This window comes from Anomaloglossus baeobatrachus, chromosome 1 (genome assembly GCF_048569485.1).
Source record: "Anomaloglossus baeobatrachus isolate aAnoBae1 chromosome 1, aAnoBae1.hap1, whole genome shotgun sequence".
NCBI classification, from domain to species: Eukaryota; Metazoa; Chordata; class Amphibia; order Anura; family Aromobatidae; genus Anomaloglossus; species Anomaloglossus baeobatrachus.
In genome coordinates, this window is record NC_134353.1 from 403,203,959 (window position 1) to 403,224,065 (window position 20,107).

The 20,107-nt window shown below is 47.6% G+C and overlaps 1 protein-coding gene across 1 annotated transcript in view; it reads right to left on the minus strand.

Annotated features, from left to right (window-relative positions):
* The window catches only part of SF3A2 (splicing factor 3a subunit 2), a 58,283-nt gene that overhangs the window by 22,029 nt on the left and 16,147 nt on the right, over window positions 1–20,107 (minus strand). The window contains exon 2 of the mRNA XM_075352586.1: window positions 1,297–1,459. Within this exon, the coding sequence (XP_075208701.1) occupies window positions 1,297–1,422 (126 nt within the window). The 5' untranslated portion in view covers window positions 1,423–1,459. The remainder of the gene's footprint in view (window positions 1–1,296; window positions 1,460–20,107) is intronic.

Here is a 20,107-nt window from a genome sequence, read left to right on the forward strand (position 1 = left end):
TTGAAGATGACATTTTCTGAGATATAATTTTTATTTACATGCGACTTTTTGATCACGTTTTATTCCATTTTTTCGGCTGTATGATAAATGAAGCAGTTTTTTTACCACATTTTTTAACAGTGTTTACTGAAGTGGTTAAATAACGTGAGAATTTTATAGATCGGTCTGTTATGAATGTGGCAATACAAAAAAAGCGCTTTTTTGGTTTTACATAAATATATGTATGTGTTGATATTCTTTTGTCTTTATTTTATTTTAAATATTTTTACAATTTTTTTTAGTCTTATTACTTAAATGGGACTTCAAATTTTAGTAGTCTGATCACAGGTATAAAGCACTGCCATGTACATACTGTATACTGCAATGCATTACATCTGACAGTGTTAGATAGAACACCTTTAATGCTCCTGGCATGGTCTAACAGGCCACCGTAGCTGGCACACCCCAATTTTGCATGATTACTATCGGCATGCATGCGATTAAGTCATGGGAGTGATGATCGAGTGGGAAAGGGAGCCCCCTTCTCCTAAATACCTTGATTGCAGCATTTAGGGGGTTAAACTTCCAGTGACGCTGAGTGCATCAGCCATGGCTGTGACAGCTGGAGCTAGGCTATAACTTAAGCAGAGCTCCTGGGGGCAATCATTCAGGCAGTGCTTATGCGCCCGCATGATTGCCATGACCCCTTCCAGACCATTACGTAGTTACAGCAAATGTTGTGAAGGGGTTAACTCTGTACCATGACTCTACAGCAGCTCCAGTTAAGGCCCAGGACCAAGTCTTTTGGGACCCCTATGCATCAAATAATGGCATGCTTTAAGCCCCCATTAAATGAAGCTGCAGGACACCTGCTCAACCATCACTCCATTCCCTCGCTATGGTACTGCTGGTAGTTGCATTTTTCATGGGACTGTGCCTTGGAAAGTGAATGGAGCAGTGGTTGAGCAGGTGTACTGCGGCTCCATTATAACGGATAATAGTATCCCAGGGATAAGAGCTGCTGATCTAGAATTTGTCATTTGTTCTGTGGAAAGATGAAAACTTCCCTTAAATTGTAACATTTAGAATTCAGCAATTTACAATCTTTATCTCCACTCCGTACACTTACTGCTCACATAACTCCAGTCTGTGCTAGAAAACGTGTGAATTCTAATGTCCCACTAATAAAAATTACAGCAGACAGATTAAATAGACAGAGGTCTTCCTATCTAATACAACAATGTATGCCTCTGTTTAAACATTTGCTAACATGGGAGGACACCTGGACTACTGCTTCCCATACAGGCATGCCAGCACCTTGTTGATATCAATTGTCTCCAATGCCAGCTGCCTGAGACGCTCCCTTCTATCCCTGTTGCTTTCAGATGCCGAGGCGACTCCTCCGCTCCCAGTTTTCCCACCAGCTCTGTGTTGGAAATCCATGTTTGGGAGTTCTTGGGGGACACCCTAAGAAAGAAACCTAAGAAGACAAAAAAAATTGTTTAAATGTTTTGACTTATGAAATATTCACAAATATCACACTGATGTTCTACTTAATAGGCGTTAACTGTTAAGCTGCTTAAGAAAAGGTTCAATTTCTGAATATAACATTCGCTGTGTAATACGAGATGTCATTGTATTCCACAACTTACACCCACAAATTAACCAATTAAAAAAAGAGAACAATAGAAAAGGTTTTTTACTATTACAACCTCCTGTAGCTTATCAACCAGGTACAACATAAAAGCGTGGTTAATGGGCACCTGAATGCTCATGAGTAGAGTTGAGCGGATAGTACAAAAATCCGGGTCCAGGGTCTACCTGGCGAATTGAAAAAGAAGTCCGGATCCGATCCGGAGTTCAGCCCCATATATGTCAATGGGAAGCGGAATCCGGGGGAGGAGGGAGAGGGAGAAGGGGAAAAAAAAAACAAACCCCGAATCCGGATCATGCAGCCAGATTCCCGGGTCCGGGTCAGACCCAGATCGGATGCTGAAACTACGCAGATCCGGATTTTTACAGTTCGGGTCCGCTCAACACTACTCAGGACCTCGGATCCCAATGAAGGGGGAGCATAGGTCTTGTTTGGAGACTTAACTTCATATCCACACTTAATTATAAAACATCAACAACAGGTTTCTACGCATATACAGCGAATGACATAAGTATTGACCACTAGTGATGAGTGAGCACTACCATGCTCGGTACTCGTAATGGACAGCTGGTGCTCGGAAGGGCGTGACTCGAGTACCCAAGAATAATGGAAGTCAATGGTGGACTCTAGCATTTTCCTGGCCAATTTCCAAGAGAAATGCTAGACTCTCCCATTGACTTCCATTATACTCGGATACTCACCCTCCCTTCCCTTACTGCTCATTACAAGTACTGAGCACTGTAGTGCTCGCTCGTCACTATTGAATACGTCACCAATTTTCTAAGTAAATATATTTCTGAAGAGGCTATTTACATGAATTTCTCACCAGATGTCTGTAATAACCTATCCAATCCATAAAAAGGGACAGAAAATGAAACCACAGATGTACATACATTTAGTGATGTGTAATAATGAGAAATGATACAGGGAAAAAGTATTGAACACATGACGAAAGAGGTGTAAAAAGCCATGGAAAGTCATGACAGCACGTGAAATCAGTAATTAGAAAGCAGTCCTGCCACTTAATGAACAGTATCAGCTGGTTCAACTGCGGCCTATAAAAAAGTGTATCATTACCAAGGTGCCACACAAGAAACATCTTGTGGTGGGCAGAACCAATGAGCTGTCTTAAGACCTTTGCAACCTTATTTTTGCGAATTTTACTGATGGCATAGGTTACTGGAGAATTTCTAAACTACTCAAGGCTCCAGTGAGCGCTATTGAAGTCATAATCTGGAAGCGGAAAGAGCATCATTTCACCATAAACCGACTGACCAGGCGCTTCCAAGCAAGACTTCAGACAGAGAAGTGAAAAGAATAATCAGAGGTGTCCAACAACCAAAAACCACATGAGAGCTATAAAAACATACAATAAGCAGGTACAACTGTCTCAAAGAAAACAATACGTAATGCACACAACCGCCATGGCCTGTATGCACACTCAGCATGCAAGACTCCATGGATGAGCAAAAAGTACGTTCAAGCGTTGTTAGTTTACTCAACAACATTTGAACAAGCCTGCTAAATACTGGGAGAATACAGTCTGGTCAGAGGACACCAAAACTGAACTCTTTTTTTTTTTTAATCCAATCAATTTTATTGTAGGAAGTTACATTACAAAAAGGAGAAATTCAGGTATCAATGGCAATAATACACAAAGAGGACAACGCTGTAACATGTGGTAGTATCACCTTTGATTATGATTCACATTTCCGGTCACACCACCAACAATCATGTCTGATGCAAGTTGCAACTTTTTTTTTAGGTTAATCAATACCCAATACGTATAGAGTCATCCTACCAATTTACTCTTTAATCCTCAAAACGAGGGTTCCAAACAACCGGAACCAGAGAGTAAGAAAGGAAGATAAGAAAGGGAAGGGAGAGAGAGGTGGGGGAGAGGGGGAGAACCATGGATGGTTGCAAGGAAGCAACCAGGGAGGGGGAGGGGGATGGGGGAGGGAGGGAATTGGATGGCGTTTCGGGGTAGCCCGAGCAGTAACAACAACAGAGATTTAAACACCTTGAATATTGACATGTGGTTGTGATTAAAATAAATAGTATCTTGCTATAAAGAATATTAGTATTCGTGCCTGATTAGGATATCAGTGAGCGCTTCGTAAGTATGGGCTTTCAGCCCCCTTTTTAGTAGAATTTAGCAAGACAGTGGTATGGGTGAACTCCCTGCGTAACACTCTCTTTGACTCTATTTGACCCATTTTTAATTATCAACAGTTTGCCCTGGAAACAGATGCCTGACAGGGGATGCATATACAGAGTTTAGCCACGTGTCCCAAATCTGAAGTATTTTGTTTTTGGCGCGGATGGAGTGAGCCAGACAGAACTCGTATTGGCATTGGAGATTAATTCGGTTATATAGCTCAACTAATGTAGGCGTCTTTGGGGATTTCCAGTGCAAACGTATGCAATATCTGGCAGCTACTAGAATGTGAACTAATAAACCCCTGGATTCCCAAGAGAACTCCTCTATACCCACATTTAGCACTGCCAGACCTGGATTCGGATTAATAGGATTGCCTGTCAGCTCACCCATCAGGCCAAACACCTCCAACCAGAATGAGAAAACCTTGCGACAAGCCCACCAGCAGTGACCAACAGTACCCCTTTGGAAGCAGCCCTTCCAACAATGTGGCAAATAATTTGGGAGGAACTGTGCTAAGTTGGCTGGGGACCGATACCATCGCAGGTGTACTTTTTTCAGTTGCTCCAGATGATTTATACATTTGGAATATTTTTGGATATTTGCTGATGCCGAGTGCCAGTTTGAAGGAGAGGTAGAGACACAACTCCACGTCCCATTTATTCATATAAGGAGATTTTTGCTCTTCGGGGGGGTTATTGAGGAGATACCTTTGGATTTAATTATCTTTTTAAATACCAAAGCCTTTGTTGTAGGTAACAGAGTATTCGACTTTGGAGGAAATTTAGAGGCCAGAAAATGACTAATTTGGATGTGTTGATAGAAACAGCCCTTTAAAGAGGGGTGTTCCCGTACTATTTCATTAAAGGGGTTAACACCCAAATCAGAGTATAGATCCGCCAGCACTGTAATGCCCGATCCCTCCCACCTGGCCAGATTCAAAAAGGGGATTTGAGATTCCAACGACTTGAGGGAAATCTCTGAAAGAGGAATCTGAATCTTATGAATCAAGTCATTTCACCAGACCTCCAGGGAGGCTGACATGGTGGGAACACACGGGGAGAACCGTGAACGGCTCAAATATTCTGCTTCCATCATTCTTCTGACCGAGCCCTGGCGGGACAGGAAATTTTCAATCTGAGCCCATCTATGTGAATTACCTGGACGCCACCATTCCTTTAGTGATTCAATTAGTAAGGCTTTATAATATGCCGATATGTTTGGGGTGCCCAATCCCCCTAAGTCATATGGGGGGTATAACACTTTACCTGCGACCCTAGCCCTTTTATTACCCCAGACAAATTTGTTAGTCAACGATTGAAGTTTCATCAGGGTTTTGTGAGAAATTTTGATTGGAAGGCATCTGAGCACATACAATATTTTGGGTAAGAAAACCATTTTAAAGGACTGTATCCTGGCCATCCAGGACAATGATATTTTTTCATACCTTCCCAATTCCTTTTCTAAATTTTGGTTCAGAGGTTCCAAATTTTCTTTAATTAACATCTGCGATGGTGTCAGCTTAATACCCAAATAAGGTATCCCCCTGTCGCACCATTTGAATTGAAAGGCCCCCTCCAGCGCACTCCTGGCCTCCACCGGTACATTAAACGGCAGTATCAAAGACTTTGCCGCATTAAGCTTATAATACGACACTTTAGAAAAGTTCGATAATGTGTTCACCACTGCTGGAATCGACACTGCAAGGTTAGAACAGGAAATTATCACATCGTCTGCGTATAAACCAAGTTTATGTTCAAATTCCCCAACTCTTATACCAGAAATGGCTATGTTTTTTCGTATAGCTTCCGCCAGAGGTTCTACCACTAAAGCAAAAATAGCGGGAGACAATGGACACCCCTGGCGGGTGCCATTACTTATTTGAAATTTAGATGACAGAAACCCCGATGCCAACACTGACGCATTTGGGTAAGAGTAGAGGGCTAGAATGGATGACTTGATTTTCCCCAAGAACCCGAATTTTGTTAGAACTTTCTCCAGGTATCCCCAGTGCACCCTGTCAAAGGCTTTTTCAGCATCAAGAGACAGGAATGCACCGGGTTCACCCAATATCTCAACCAGTCCAATCAAGTCAAGCATCCGTCTGGTGCCATCCTTAGATTGCCTGCCTGTCACAAAACCAACTTGGTCTGGAGCCACTAAGGTCGGGATCACTTTATGAAGTCTATCTGCCACTAGTTTGGCATAAATTTTAACATCACAATTTAGGAGTGAAATGGGCCTAAAATTACCCGGGGTGTCTGCAGGTTTCCCTGGCTTTGGTAGCGTGATAATAATCGCTTCTAAGTTATCTGGGGAAATTGACCCTTTATTTTGCCAAAAATTGAAGGTTTTTGACATAAAGGGGGACAGAGTGGATGTAAATTGTTTGTAATATTCGTATGGCAGCCCATCGGGGCCCGGGGCAGAGTTAGACTTAGTCATTTTGATGGCACCTAGAATTTCATGTGTAGTAAAGGGAAGATTAAGTTCCTCTAATTGCTCATCTGAGACCCGGGGAAGATCCAGGGTGTCTAGGAAACCCTGTATATCCACTTGAGTCGGCTGTGACGTATTGGAATCATATTTTAGATTATACAGGGCCTCATAGTATATCGCAAATGCTTCTGCTATTTCAATGGGATGTCTAGTGATTGTTCCATTTGGGTCCCTCAGGAATTCTATTTTAGACTGAATCTCACGTTTTTTCGTTCTTCTTGCCAATAAGGACCCCGCTCTATCCCCCATAGCATAAAATGTCGATCTATTTTTTTTAAGATTATGTTCGTATTTTTGCAGGAGTAGGGATCTTAGTTGGAATCTATGGGTTACAATTTCTTTAGTCAAGTTAGGGGTTGCTTTGGCTTTATTCAGGGATTCAAGGTGATGAATACGGGTTGATATATATTTAATATCTGTGTCTTTTTTCCTTTTTTGGATGGAGGCTATTTTTATGAGCTGCCCTCTGACTACTGCTTTATGAGCAGCCCACAGGGTCTCGTCAGAAATTTCCCCATCATTATTAAGTTTGAAATTTACTGTTAACACTGACTACTTCATCATGTACCTTCTGCCTACCAAGCAAGCTGGTATTCAGTCTCCACCTAGGGGAATTTTGAACATTAAAGCTACCCTGAACAGACAAAGAGATCGGCGCATGATCTGTCCAAGTAATTAAACCAATATCAGCTGCCACACAATTACTTATAGATTTGCGGTCGACCAAAAAAAAAATCAATTCTACTGTATGAGCGATGCCTGGAAGAGAAGAATGTATAGTCTCTTTCTGATGCGTGCAAATATCTCCAGATGTCATGAAAATGGAATTCATTGATGAGATGCTTAAGTTCCTTAGCATGTGGGATGCTGGTGTTGGAGCAATCCATGGAGTGTATAACAGGTATATTAAAGTCTCCACAGATGATTTCCGCCCCTGTGGCAGTATCTTTGAATGCTTGGAAAAATTTCCTAGCAAAGGTCAATTGTGATGAATTTGGGGAGTAGACCGTTGCCAAGGTATAAGGGACGCCGTTGATATAACAAGACAAAATAATATATCTTCCATCTGCTCCATAACTGACATTTACCAATTTAAAGGCCACTGAGTTCTTTATTAAAATGGCCACTCTTCCTCTTTTTTTTGAGTCATTAGCAAAAAAGGTGTGTTGGAACCTTGGATGAAGTAGCCGTTTATTATCTGTGGAAAGAAGGTGGGTCTCCTGAATGCACGCTATATCACAGTTAGATGCCTTCACCTCTCTCCACATCATTGACCTTTTTGCTGGGGAGTTGAGTCCGTTCACATTAATAGACAATATCTTAATTCTCATATTGGAGCCGCAGGGGGCTTTGAATTCCTAGGAACGCCATCAGGGATGAGAGGGGCTAGACCAGCAAGGAAATGAGAGAAATTTCCAAAAAAAATTAAGGAACATTTGTGAGAAAAGGAACAAAACCAAAAAAATTCCAACAACACCGGTTTGCCCCGAGTAGGGTGCCCGGTGTATAACCGCTCGCCATAGGCGAGAACATCAGGGGGGCTACGTGACATCCCGTGTCGGACAGCAGGTGCCATAAGCAGGAAGGAGTCCCAGCTAAGTTACTGACCATTCAGGGTTAATCCTGTCTGGAGGGCCTCTTTGATTCTCCTGCCCACCAGGGTTTGGTGGGTGGGCTATTCCCCAGTCATCCAGCAATTTGCCCAGCTGAGAAGGAGTATGACATGTGTGAGTGCCTCCATCTTTGAAAATTATCATCTTCACCGGAAAACCCCACTTGTACTTGATGTCTTGATCTCTAAGGAGTTTAGAAAGGTGGGCAAATTCTCTTCTTTTATTAAGAGTTGCAGCAGAAAGATCTGGGAAGATTTTTAGTCCCATGAAAGTGTCTGGCAGGGCTGGATTTCCCCTCTGTGTGTGAAGCACAGCTTCTTTTGTTTTATAGAAATGAAGTCTAGCCAGGACATCTTTAGGCAGAGCTGGATCTATGCCTTTGGCTTTAGGGACTCTATGAATCCTGTCCACTATCAGGTCTCTGGTGTCCCATCCAGGGAGTATAAGCTGCAGAAACTTGTGGAAGTATTCCTGGAGGTCTTTATCTGCTACTGATGAGGGAATCCCTCTGATGTATAGGTTATTTCTTCGGGATCTGTCCTCTATATCACTGATTTTAAGTTTTAGTGCCTCCACCTCCTTTTCCAAAGCTGTGTTAGGCTACTTTCACATCTCCGGTTTTTGCAATGCGGCACACTCCGGCACTTTGCAGGAAAATCGCAACCGTTTTTTTTTGCTGCCGGTTGCGATTTTCCTGCATAGACTTTAATTAGTGCCGCATTGTGCCGCATGGGCTTCCGTTCGGTCCGGTTTTTGCCGCATGCGGCAGATTTAGCCGATGCGACGGCCGGATGGAACGTTGCCTGGCACGTTTTTTCGTGCGGCAAAAAAACCGCATCGCGCCGCATTCGGCCGATGCGGCGCATTTTTCAATGCATGCCTATGGCGGCCGGATGCGGCAATAACCGCATCCGGCCGCCGCATGCGGTTTTTGCCACTGCGCATGCTCAGTAGCATGCCGCAAGCGGCAAAAACCGGACTGGCCGCAAAGGAAAAACTTATGCAAAGGATGCGGTGTGTTCACCGCATCCGTTGCATAGCTTTCACAGCCGGATTGAGCCGCAGAGCTCAAGCCGGATGTGTGAAAGTAGCCTTAGTATCTATCAGATTGTTATGTGATGTTGCAAGTTCAGCCATTTTAGTTTCTACATGCTCTGTGCGATCACCTAGAGACCTGATCTCTTCCTTCAGCTCTCTTACTATTTCTCTGAGATCAGCCTGCAGGGAAGCCCTCAGCGTTTTCAGCAGAGATTGCATTGTTTCCTCTGTCAGAGGAATGCATGTGCAGCCTCTCAAGCAGCCTGTATCTCCTTGTGAGGAGTGGGAAGAAGCTGAGTGGGAAGCCAGAGCCATCTTGCTTGGTGAGGAGAGATCCCTATCCCGGGGGTAGAAGTCTGTCAGTTTGGCTGGAGTGCCAGTTTTTTTAGGTCTCCCCTTAGGCATCGCTGGGGGCTGGGGTTAGGGCTGGTTCACACTAAGCGACAGCAACAACGAGGTCGCTGTTACGTCACCATTTTCTGTGACGTAACAGCGACCTTGTAAGTCGCTGTTATGATCGCTGCTTAGCTGTCAAACACAGCAGCCGAAGCAGCGATCATAACCGCGAGAGCAGGGAGCTGCGCACACTGCTTAGCGCTGGCTCCCTGCTCTCCTAGCTACAGTACACATCGGGTTAATTAACCCGATGTGTACTGCAGCTACATGTGCAGAGAGCAGGAGCCGGCACTGGCAGCGTGAGAGCTGCGGAGGCTGGTAACTAAGGTAAATATCGGGTAACCACCTTGGTTACCCGATGTTTACCCTGGTTACAGCTTACCACAGCTGCCAGATGCCGGCTCCTGCTCCCTGCTCGCTTCATTTCGTCGCTCTCTCGCTGTCACACACAGCGATCTGTGTGTCACAGCGGGAGAGCGCCTTTGAAGAAAACGAACCAGGGCTGTGTGTAACGAGCAGCGATCTCGCAGCAGGGGCCAGATCGCTGCTCAGTGTCACACACAGCGAGATCGCTAATGAGGTCACTGTTGCGTCACCAAAACCGTGCCGTAGCAGTGATTTCGGTAGCGATCTCGCTATGTGTGAAGCACCCCTTACTCACACCTCCTGTAGCTGGTAATCCTGTTATCTGTGAGCTGATAAGAGCCGGTTTATCCTGCTTCAGCACAGAGCTCTCCTTTCAAGCAGCCGTCGCCATCAGCGTGCAGGCCACGCCCCTCACCAAAATTGAACTCTTGATATCATAATCCACACCATGTTTAGAAGCCTTTAAAGAGGATATGTCACCAGGTTTTTGCTCCCTCATTTGAGAGCAGCATAACGTAGGGGCAGAGATCCTGATTCCAGCAGTGTGTCACTTAATGATCTGTTTGCTGTCATTTTGATAAAATCAATGTTTTCTCTGCTGTAGATCTAGCAGTTATACAGAGCTCATGAATATGCTGGACTATGTGGCAGCACACCAAGTAGTCCAGCAGTGATAATCCACTACTGATTAAACAGGGATTTTATCAAAACTACACTAAGCAGCCCAGCAAGTGACACACTGCTGGAATCAGGATTTCTGCCTCTACATTATGCTGCGCTCAGTAACGATGAGTCTTCACCAGCAAGACAGCAGTAGAACACAGTCTAGCTCTAGTGCCACTGAAAAAGATAAGGTGCCCATGGAATCTTACACTCCGTGCATGTCAGAATTTTCTTGTCACAGGCACCTTAAAGGGGTTAACCGTTTTATTTTACTTATTTTTTGTCAGTTCACTATTGGGCTACATTGGGGCAGGTAAGTAGATAGTAACTACCTACCTGCCCTGCTGTCAGCCCCTCTCCCCCGGCCTAGAGTGGTCATCATGTGACCGCCCCTGCCGTGATTTTGCTGGTTCCTGTGATGATACGTCAACAGGGGCTGGACCTTGTTGACAGGCATTACAGTCGACATCATGTTACTGTCCTGCAGCCGACCAGGTACAGTGCGATGCAGCCCCCACCCACTCTCATCCTTCCCCGCCCTTTCCCCACATTCCATACTCTCCCCTGCTCCCTGTGCACTGCTATCGGTGCCCTGTATGTGCCCGGGTCCTGGACAAACAGGGTTGCCCTCTCTGTCTAGGACACAGTCAGCGCTGTTTGCCACAGTTCATTGTGATGCATGGGGCCCGGGTAAGGCTACATTCACACTTCCGTTGTTTTAAATCCGTCAGGTATGTCATTGCGACGCAACGACAGATCCGTCATATTTTAGATGTCAACTGACGCAATGGATGTGTAAGGCTAAGTTCACATTTCCGCTAAAATCTATCAGTCACAATCCGCTGCTCTTGTAAACAACGGAATCAGTTTAGCGGATTCCGCTGCTCCCATAGACTTGTATGAGCAGCAGATTGTGACTGATGATGCTGCGTTGCACCCTCCGCCCGACTGATCAGTCATGGAACGACTGACCGCCGGGCGGGGGGAACGCAGCATGTAACGTTTTTTGAGCAGCGAGATCCGTCGGATTTCGCTGCGCATGCTCTCTGGCTCCCTGCACACGTCACCAGCTTTGGTTGGTTACCCGATATTTACCCTGGTTACGGTGCAAGGAGCCAGCGCTAAGCGGTGTAGGCCCGTAACCAAGGTAAATATCGGGTAACCAAGGTAAACATCGGGTGCTTTGCTGTTACCCGATATTTAGGCTGGTTACGTGTGCAGGGAGGCCGACACTTCCCCGCTCGGCCCCGCCCCCTCCCGCACATGTATGTACACACACACACACACACACCTGTCCCCAGCCATGCAGACAAGCACTGCCACTGACACCCTCGTCTGGCCCCGCCCCCCGCTCGGCTCCGCCCCCTCCCGCACTTTGCATGTGCACACACACACATACATACATGCACATACACACACTCACTCACACATACACTCACCTGTCCCCAGCCATGCAGACCGCAGCACTTCCACTGACATCCTCAGCGCCTGGCCCCGCCCCCCGCTCGGCTCCGCCCCCTCCCGCACTTTGCATGTGCACACACATACATACATGCACATACACACACTCACTCACTCACACATACACTCACCTGTCCCCAGCCATGCAGACCGCAGCACTTCCACTGACATCCTCAGTGCCTGGCCCCGCCCCCCGCTCGGCTCCACCCCCTCCCGCATTCAGCATGTGTGTGTATACACACACACACACACACACACACACACACACACACACACTCTCTCACTCACTCACTCACCTGTCCTGCAGTCCCTGCGGCACTGACGTCCTCAGTGCCACGGCCCCGCTCGGCTCCCCTCCCCCCCGAACTCCGCCCCCCGCACACAACGGAATCCGACAAAGAATTCTGTTCTTTGTCATCCGTTGTACAGCGTTGAACAGCGCATCAGTCACATGCGTCAAGCGACGCATGTGACTGATACAAAACAACGGAAATGTGAACTTAGCCTAAGGCTAAGTTCACACTTCAGTTGTTTTCAATCCGTCAGGTCCGTCAGCAACGGATCAGTTGTTTTTTAGATGTCAACTGGTGTGTTTTTCACAGGATTCCTTTCACAGGAATCCTGTGAAAAAACGGATCAGTTGCGTCCGTTACATCCGCTGTGCGTCCGTTTTTTGACGGATCAGTCATGATCCGTCTGTGTTTGGGACAGCCCAGTGGGCGTGCCAAACATGCTGGGCATGCTCAGTAGAGCATGACGGAATCCAGCGCTGGATTCCGTCGTAAGACGGATTACGACGGAATCCAGAACCATAGACATACATTGCAAGTGTGACGGATGGCGACGGATTCCTGCGCAGTGCGTTGTTTTCGACGGCCCGAAAAACGTTACATTCTGCGTTGCTCCCCGCCCGGCGGTCAGTCAAAAAACGACGGACCGCAACGCAGCGGATGCAACGCAGGGTCATCAGTCGCAATCCGTCACTAATAGAAGTCTATGGGGAAATACTGGATTCCTGCAAAATATTTTGCAGGATTCCGTAATTCCTCAAGGCTACGGATTGTGACTGATGCAAAACAACTGAAGTGTGAACTTAGCCTTATTTCACAGGATACCATTCACAGGAATCATGTGAAAAAAACTGATCCTTAGCGTCCGTTACATCCGCTGTGCGTCCGTTTTTTAACGGATCCGTTGTGATCTGTTTGTGTTTGGAACAGCCCAATGGGAGTGCCAGACATACTGGGCATGCTCAGTAGAGCATGAAGGAACCCAGCACTGGATTCCGTCGTGTGACTGATTACGGCGGAATCCAGCACCATAGACATCCATTATAGCTCTTGACAATTTGCGATGGAATCCTGCGGAGTGCGTTTTTTTGCCGCTCCAAAAACGTTACATTCAGCGCTGATCCCGCCTGACTGTCAGTCAGTAAACGACTGATCCGTCACGCGGAGGATGCAACACAGGGCCATCAGTTACAATCCGTCGCTAATAGAAGCCTATGGCGAAAAAACGGATTCCTGCAAAATATTTTGCAGTATACCGTAATTCCTCAAGGCGGCGGATTGTGACTGATGCAAAACAACGGAAGTGTGAATGTAGCCTGTGTCCCCCATTCCCCGTGCGTCTCTCTCCTCACACTGTGACGAATGCAGCCTCCGGTGCTCCTGGCTTTTGAATACAGCCAGGAGCAGAGAGCAGGGACGTCACCTGACAACAGCACTGAGCTCTGCATCACCTAGCTGTTAGCAGGTTGCAATCATCACAGCACGTAGGAGAAGATAAAGCATGGGTGACAGAGGTGCAGGGGGAGAGAAGACAGTGCACAGGTGAAATACAGAGCGGGAGGGGGGCGGCAGAGAAGAGAGTGCAGGGGGAGAAAGAGCAGAGGGGCAGAGAAGAGAATGTAGGGGAGAGAAGACAGTGCACTGGTGAGAGTGGGGGAGGGGGGCGGCAGAGAAGAAAGTGCAGGGGGAGAGAAGACTGCACGGGTGAGAGACAGAACGGGGGGCAGAGAAGACAGTGGACGGGTGAGAGAGGGGGGGCGGCAGAGAAGAGAGTGCAGGGGGAGAGAAGACAGTGCACAGGTGAAATACACAGCGGGAGGGGGGCGGCAGAGAAGAGAGTGCAGGGGGAGAAAGAGTGCACGGGTGAGAGACAGAGCAGGGGGGCAGAGAAGAGAATGTAGGGGAGAGAAGACAGTGCACTGGTGAGAGCGGGGGAGGGGGGCGGCAGAGAAGAAAGTGCAGGGGGAGAGAAGACTGCACGGGTGAGAGAAAACAGTGCACGGGTGAGAGAGCGGGGGGAGGGTAGAGAAGAGTGCAGGGGGAGAGAAGACAGTGCACAGGTGAGAGACAGAACGGGGGGCAGAGAAGACAGTGGACGGGTGAGAGAGGGGGGGGCGGCAGAGAAGAAAGTGCAGGGGGAGAGAAGACAGTGGACGGGTGAGAGAGAGGGGGGGGCGGCAGAGAAGAGAGTGCAGGGGGAGAGAAGACAGTGCACGGGTGAGAGAGCGGGGGGAGGGGGTGCTGGGGGGGGCAGAGGAGACAGAGTCCATGAGGGGGAATTATAAATATTATATAACTAGGTGTGTGTGGGTGTATGTGAGTATATGTGTATATATTCTATAGACTCACATTAGGGGCTATATATACTGTAGTCTTCATTACATAGTATTCATTTACCTGTCAGGTGCTGGGGCAGAATACTGACAGGGAATATGTGTGCAGAGAGCGAGCAGGGGGCGGGGCTGGACACTGAGGCCAGGTGGTGCCAGCTCTGAGTGAGGTTTGGCACAGGAAAATGTCATGTTTGGTTGAGCTGCATGTAAACAAAGTGGCTGCAAAGAATTATGGGGTAATTCAGGAGGAACAAAAGTTAAAAACCAAAAAAATAACGTAGGGATGTTTTATATGACAATACAGCACAGATTAGCTTAAAATATTTTTGGAGATTGTCTGACAACTCCTTTAAGTAAAGGCGGCGTTGCACGCTACAATATATCGTGCGATCGCACCCACCCCCATTGTTGTGCGTCACGGGCAATTCGTTGCCCGTGGCGCACAATGTCGTTAACCCCCGTCACACGTACCTGCCTCCCTAACGACGTCGCTGTGGGCGGTGAACATTCCCTTCTTGAAGGGGGAAGGACGTTCGGCATCACAGCGACGTCACACAGCGGCAGCCCAATAGAAGCGGAGGGGTGGAGATGAGCAGCCGGAACACCCCGCCCACCTTCTTCCTTCCTCATTGCCGGCGGTACGCAAGTAAGCTGTGCTCGTCGTTCCTGCGGTGTGACACATAGCGATGTGTGCTGCCTCAGGAACGACAATCAACCGTGGCGCAGAAGGAGGAACGATATTATGAAAATGAACAGCGTGTCAACGAGCAACGATAAGGTGAGTATTTTAGCTCGTTAACAGTCGTTCGGAGGTGTCACGCTACGACATCTCTAACGATGCCGGATGTGCGTCACAAATTCCGTGACCCAGACGACATATTGTTAGATATATAGTAGCGTGTGACGGGGCCTTAAGGCCTCCTTCACACATCCGTGTCTCTGGTACATGTGACGTCCGTTTTCCCACGTACCAGAAACACGGACAAAGGTATACCCATTAAAATCAATGGGTCTGCGCATATGTCCATATTTTCAGAAGGACCGTCCGTTTTTGTCCAGCAGCACGGGTGTCACATGGACTGCACCCTGATGTAATCCATGTGACACGTTCCGGAGAAAACACATGTCACATAAAAATAAGAAATTGTTATACTTGCCTGTCTACAATGTTGCGGTCTCTGCCTCTGCGGTTGCTTCTGGGTCTGCTCATTATGCTCATTGCATATTCACTGCACTCAGCGTGGACCCGGAAGTAACAGCAGTGCGGGAGACAGGTAAGTATACCAGCTCATGCTGTCTGTGTGCTATCCAGATGTCATACGTATAGCACAGGGACAGCACAGAGAGAACACACAAACACATACACACCTTCACCACAGACTGTGCCAAACGTTTGCATTTTGCATGGACATGTGAAGGAGCCCTAAGGCTGTAATTATGTTACCATCAATTCATGCTGACAGAAGCAACGTTCTAGCATCTAGAAGCCTGTCTGTATACAGTATTACAAAAATTTAGGGATGGGGTGGACCTTGCAGACCAGATGCTGCAGCTCGCAAGTCTCACGCATGGTATAAAAACACTCACGAGACATTTAACTCATGTGGCCACATATAAGGCTACTTTCACACTTGCGTTGAACGGCATCCGTTGCATTGCGTTGTGTGACGCATATGACGGATGCCTTGCAAATAGTGTGATATAAAGGCAACGGATTCCTGGGAAACGTGTTGCGTTAAGTTTTCTAGTCGCGCGAGAGAGAGAGCCCATCATCAACGCACACGCAGGCACTACCGCACTCATCATCACACACATCCCGGCACTACCGCCCCATCATCATCACACACACACACCCACCCACACCCTGGCACTACCGCACTCATCATCAACACACACATCCCGGCACTACCGCACTCCCTTCAGTTTCTGCATGGAGCTGATAGAGAGCGGTCGTGCTCTACTGCCGCTCCTGTCAGCTTCATGTAGCAGAGCTGGATGCGTCGCGGGACCTCATGTGGATTACGCCAGACATGGAGGGGTATTGGGTGATTTTAATAAAGTGGTGAAAGAGGGTGGTTTTTTTTATCTTTTATTCCAAATAAAGTATTTTTTCGGGTGTATGTGTTTATTTACTTTCACTTACAGGTTAATCATTGTGGGTGTCTGAGACGCCTGCCATAATTAACCTAGGAGTTAGTGGCAGCTATGGGCTGCTGCCATTACAGGGCAATTCGGGATAAGCCGGGTAGAGTCCCGGGACTGTTGCATCTAATGGATGCGGCAATTGCGGGCGGCTGATGGCTGATATTGTTAGGCTGGGGGGCTCCCCATAACGTGGGGCTCCCCATCCTGAGAATACCAGCCTTCAGCCGTGTGACGTTACCTTGGCTGGTATCAAAATTAGGGGGACCGCACGCCGTTTTTTTAAATTATTTATTTATTGTACTGCACGATATAGACCCGCCCACCGGCGGCTGTGATTGGTTGCAGTGAGACAGCTGTCACTCAGCGTGGGGGCGAGTCTGACTGCAACCAATTATAGGCGCCGGCGGGCGGGGGAAGCAGTGAATTATAGATGAAATAATGAGAGGCCGGCATTTTCAAAAGAGGAAAAGCCGCCGGAGCTGTGACAGCTGTGCAGCGTCGTGCCCGTGAGCGGTGAGTATGAGAGATGGGGGGGGGAAGGTGGGAAGACCAGGAGTGATTTTAAAGGGAACCTGTCATCAGAAATTTTACACTAAACCTAAAAGATTCCCCCTTTGCAGCTCCTCGGCTGCATTCTAGCAAGGTTCCTATTGTTCTTGTACCCACTTTCAGACCAAAATAAAGACTTTATAAAGTGGTACCTTTTTGTATCAAATCTTGATAATGGTACCCTGGGGCGGGCTGTCTGGTGTCCGTTAGTCTGCCTCCTGCCGCTTTAGGCCGTCCCCCATAGCGCAATTTCATACCTCAGGAGGCCGCACAGACTATGTACGTCGGTAGCTCCTCTCCGCGTCTCCTCCTGATCGCTGGTGTCCTGCTCCACTCCTCTCATCTATTTCCTGATCCAGGGCAAGATGGGAAAGAGGTGACATGTGGTAAGCTGGCCAGCGCTTGCGCAGAACGGTGGAGCACGAGATTATGGGCGAGTACTTGCTGATGAAAATCACAGCGCCGCCCATAATCTCTTGCCTGCGCAACACGTCACCAGCGGTCACACTGTGCACATTGCACAGTCCCGCTAGAGTGGCACGGCGCATGCGCGAGACCTCGGACGCACTGGGCGGCCTCCTGAGGTATGAAATTGCGCGAAGGGGGACGGCCTAAAGCGGCAGGAGGAAGGATAACGGACACCAGACAGCCCGCCCCCGTGTACCATTATCAAGATTTGAATACAAAAAGGTACCACTTTATAAAGTCTTTATTTTGGTCTGAAAGGGGGCACAAGAACAATAGGAACCTTGCTAGAATGCAGCCCAGGAGCTGCAAAGGGGGAATCTTTTAGGTTTAGTGCAAAATTTCTGATGACAGGTTCCCTTTAAAAGATTTAGATAGTTCTGCTGGACATGCTGAGCATGCTCAGTAGAACGTGACGGAATCAGTCAGCGGATTCCGCCGCTTAACGCATAGCGGCGGAATCCACCACCATAGACAATCATTAGACACCTTGGCAGATTCCAATCCGTCAAGGTGCGTTATTTTAATGACCCAAAAAACGCTACATGTAGCGTTCCCTCCGCTCGACGCTGCGTCAAAATAACGACGCAGCGTCGTCCAGCAGATGAAACGCAGACACTTGCGTTACAGTGCGTCGTCAATACAAGTCTATGGAGAATAGTGCAGAGCATTAACGGACTGCGCTATTCTCCATAGCGGTGGATTGCGCTGAACGCAAATGTGAAAGTAGCCTAAGGTGTTTGTGTGTTACCGAAAAACTGGGAACCAAGGATCTTACCAGTTCAAGGAAAAAGTACCGTAATAAAACATCTCATATTTGGAGACCAAGGGAGGGTGGGGGAGATTTATCTAGCGAGGCCAGCATTTTCCCTCACAAGTGCCACCAGCAGCCCTGGATGTTCTTTTTTTTATCCTGTGAATATGCGCAGCTTTGCAACATTGTTGCATTCCTGTTTCTACAGCACAGCACAGTCAAATGTACAGGCAAATGTGATGCTGAGGACATTGTACCACAGATATTATGATATCCATCTACAGTGCATTGCTAAAGTATTCGGCTCCCTTGAATTTTTCAACCTTTTCCCACATTTCAGGCTTCAAACATAAAGATAAAAATTTTAATATTATTGTCAAGAATCAACAACAAGTGGACACAATTGTGAAGTTGAACGAAATTTATTGCCTATTTTAAACTTTAAAAAAAAAAATGAATAACTGAAAAGTGGGGCGTGCAATATTATTTGGCCCCTTTAAGCTGGGTTTACACACTGCAACATCGCAAACGACATTGCTGTAACGTCACCGGTTTTGTGACGTTACAGCGACCTCCCCAGCGACATTGCAGTGTGTGAAACCTATCAGCGACCTGGCCCCTGCTGTGAAGTTGTGATCGCTACAAATCGTTCAGGACCATTCCTAGGTCCTTTGTTTCCCGCTGTGCAGCATGCATCGCTAGCAAGTTTCAGTGTGTAAAGGGGACTTTACAGCGACTCCGCGGCTCTGTCTGTGTAGCGTCCTGATTAGCGGTCACCGGTGAAGGATTCAACGGTGACCGCTAAACCCCCGAGTGACTGAAGTGTCCCCCCTCTCTCATACTCACTGTTCCCCGATCCCCGGCGCTGCACGGCGTTCACTCTGCTCCGGCGGCTTTTCCTTTTTTGAAAAAGCCGGCCGCTCATTAAACAATCTCGTATTGCCTGCTTTTCCCCGCCCACCGGCAAATATGATTGGTTGCAGTGAGACACGCCCACACGCTGAGTGACAGCTGTGTCACTGCACCCAATCACAGCAGCCGGTGGGCGTGTCTATACTGTGCAGTAAAATAAATAAATAAATAATTAAAAAATCCGGCGTCCGGTCCCCCCCAATTTTAATGCCAGCCAGATAAAGCCATACGGCTAAAGGCTGGTATTCTCAGGATGGGGAGCTCCACGTTATGGGGAGCCCCCCAGCCTAACAATATCAGCCAACAGCCGCCCAGAATTGCCGCATACATTAGATGCGACAGTTCTGGGACTGTACCCGGCTCTTCCCGATTTGCCCCGGTGCGTTGGCAAATCGGGGTAATAAGGAGTTAATGGCAGCCCATAGCTGCCACTAAATCCTAGATTAATCATGTCAGGCGTCTCCCCGAGATTCCTTCCATGATTAATCTGTAAATTACAGTTAAAAAACACACACCCGAAAAATCCTTTATTAGAAATTAAAAACACAAACACATTCCCTCATTACCAATTTATTACCCACAACAAAGCCCTCCTTGTCCGGCGTAATCCACGGTCCTCCAGCGTCGCATCCAGCTCTGCTGCATGCAGGTGACAGGAGCAGCAGAAGACACAGCCGCTCCTGTCACCTGCACGCAGCTAATGAAGAGAGCCGTGTGATCGGCTGAGCTGTCACTGAGGTTACCTGGATCCAGCGGTGGATGCAGCGGTGGCCGCGGGTAACCTCAGTGACAGCTCAGCTGATCGCACTACTCACCGCCGCTCCGGTCA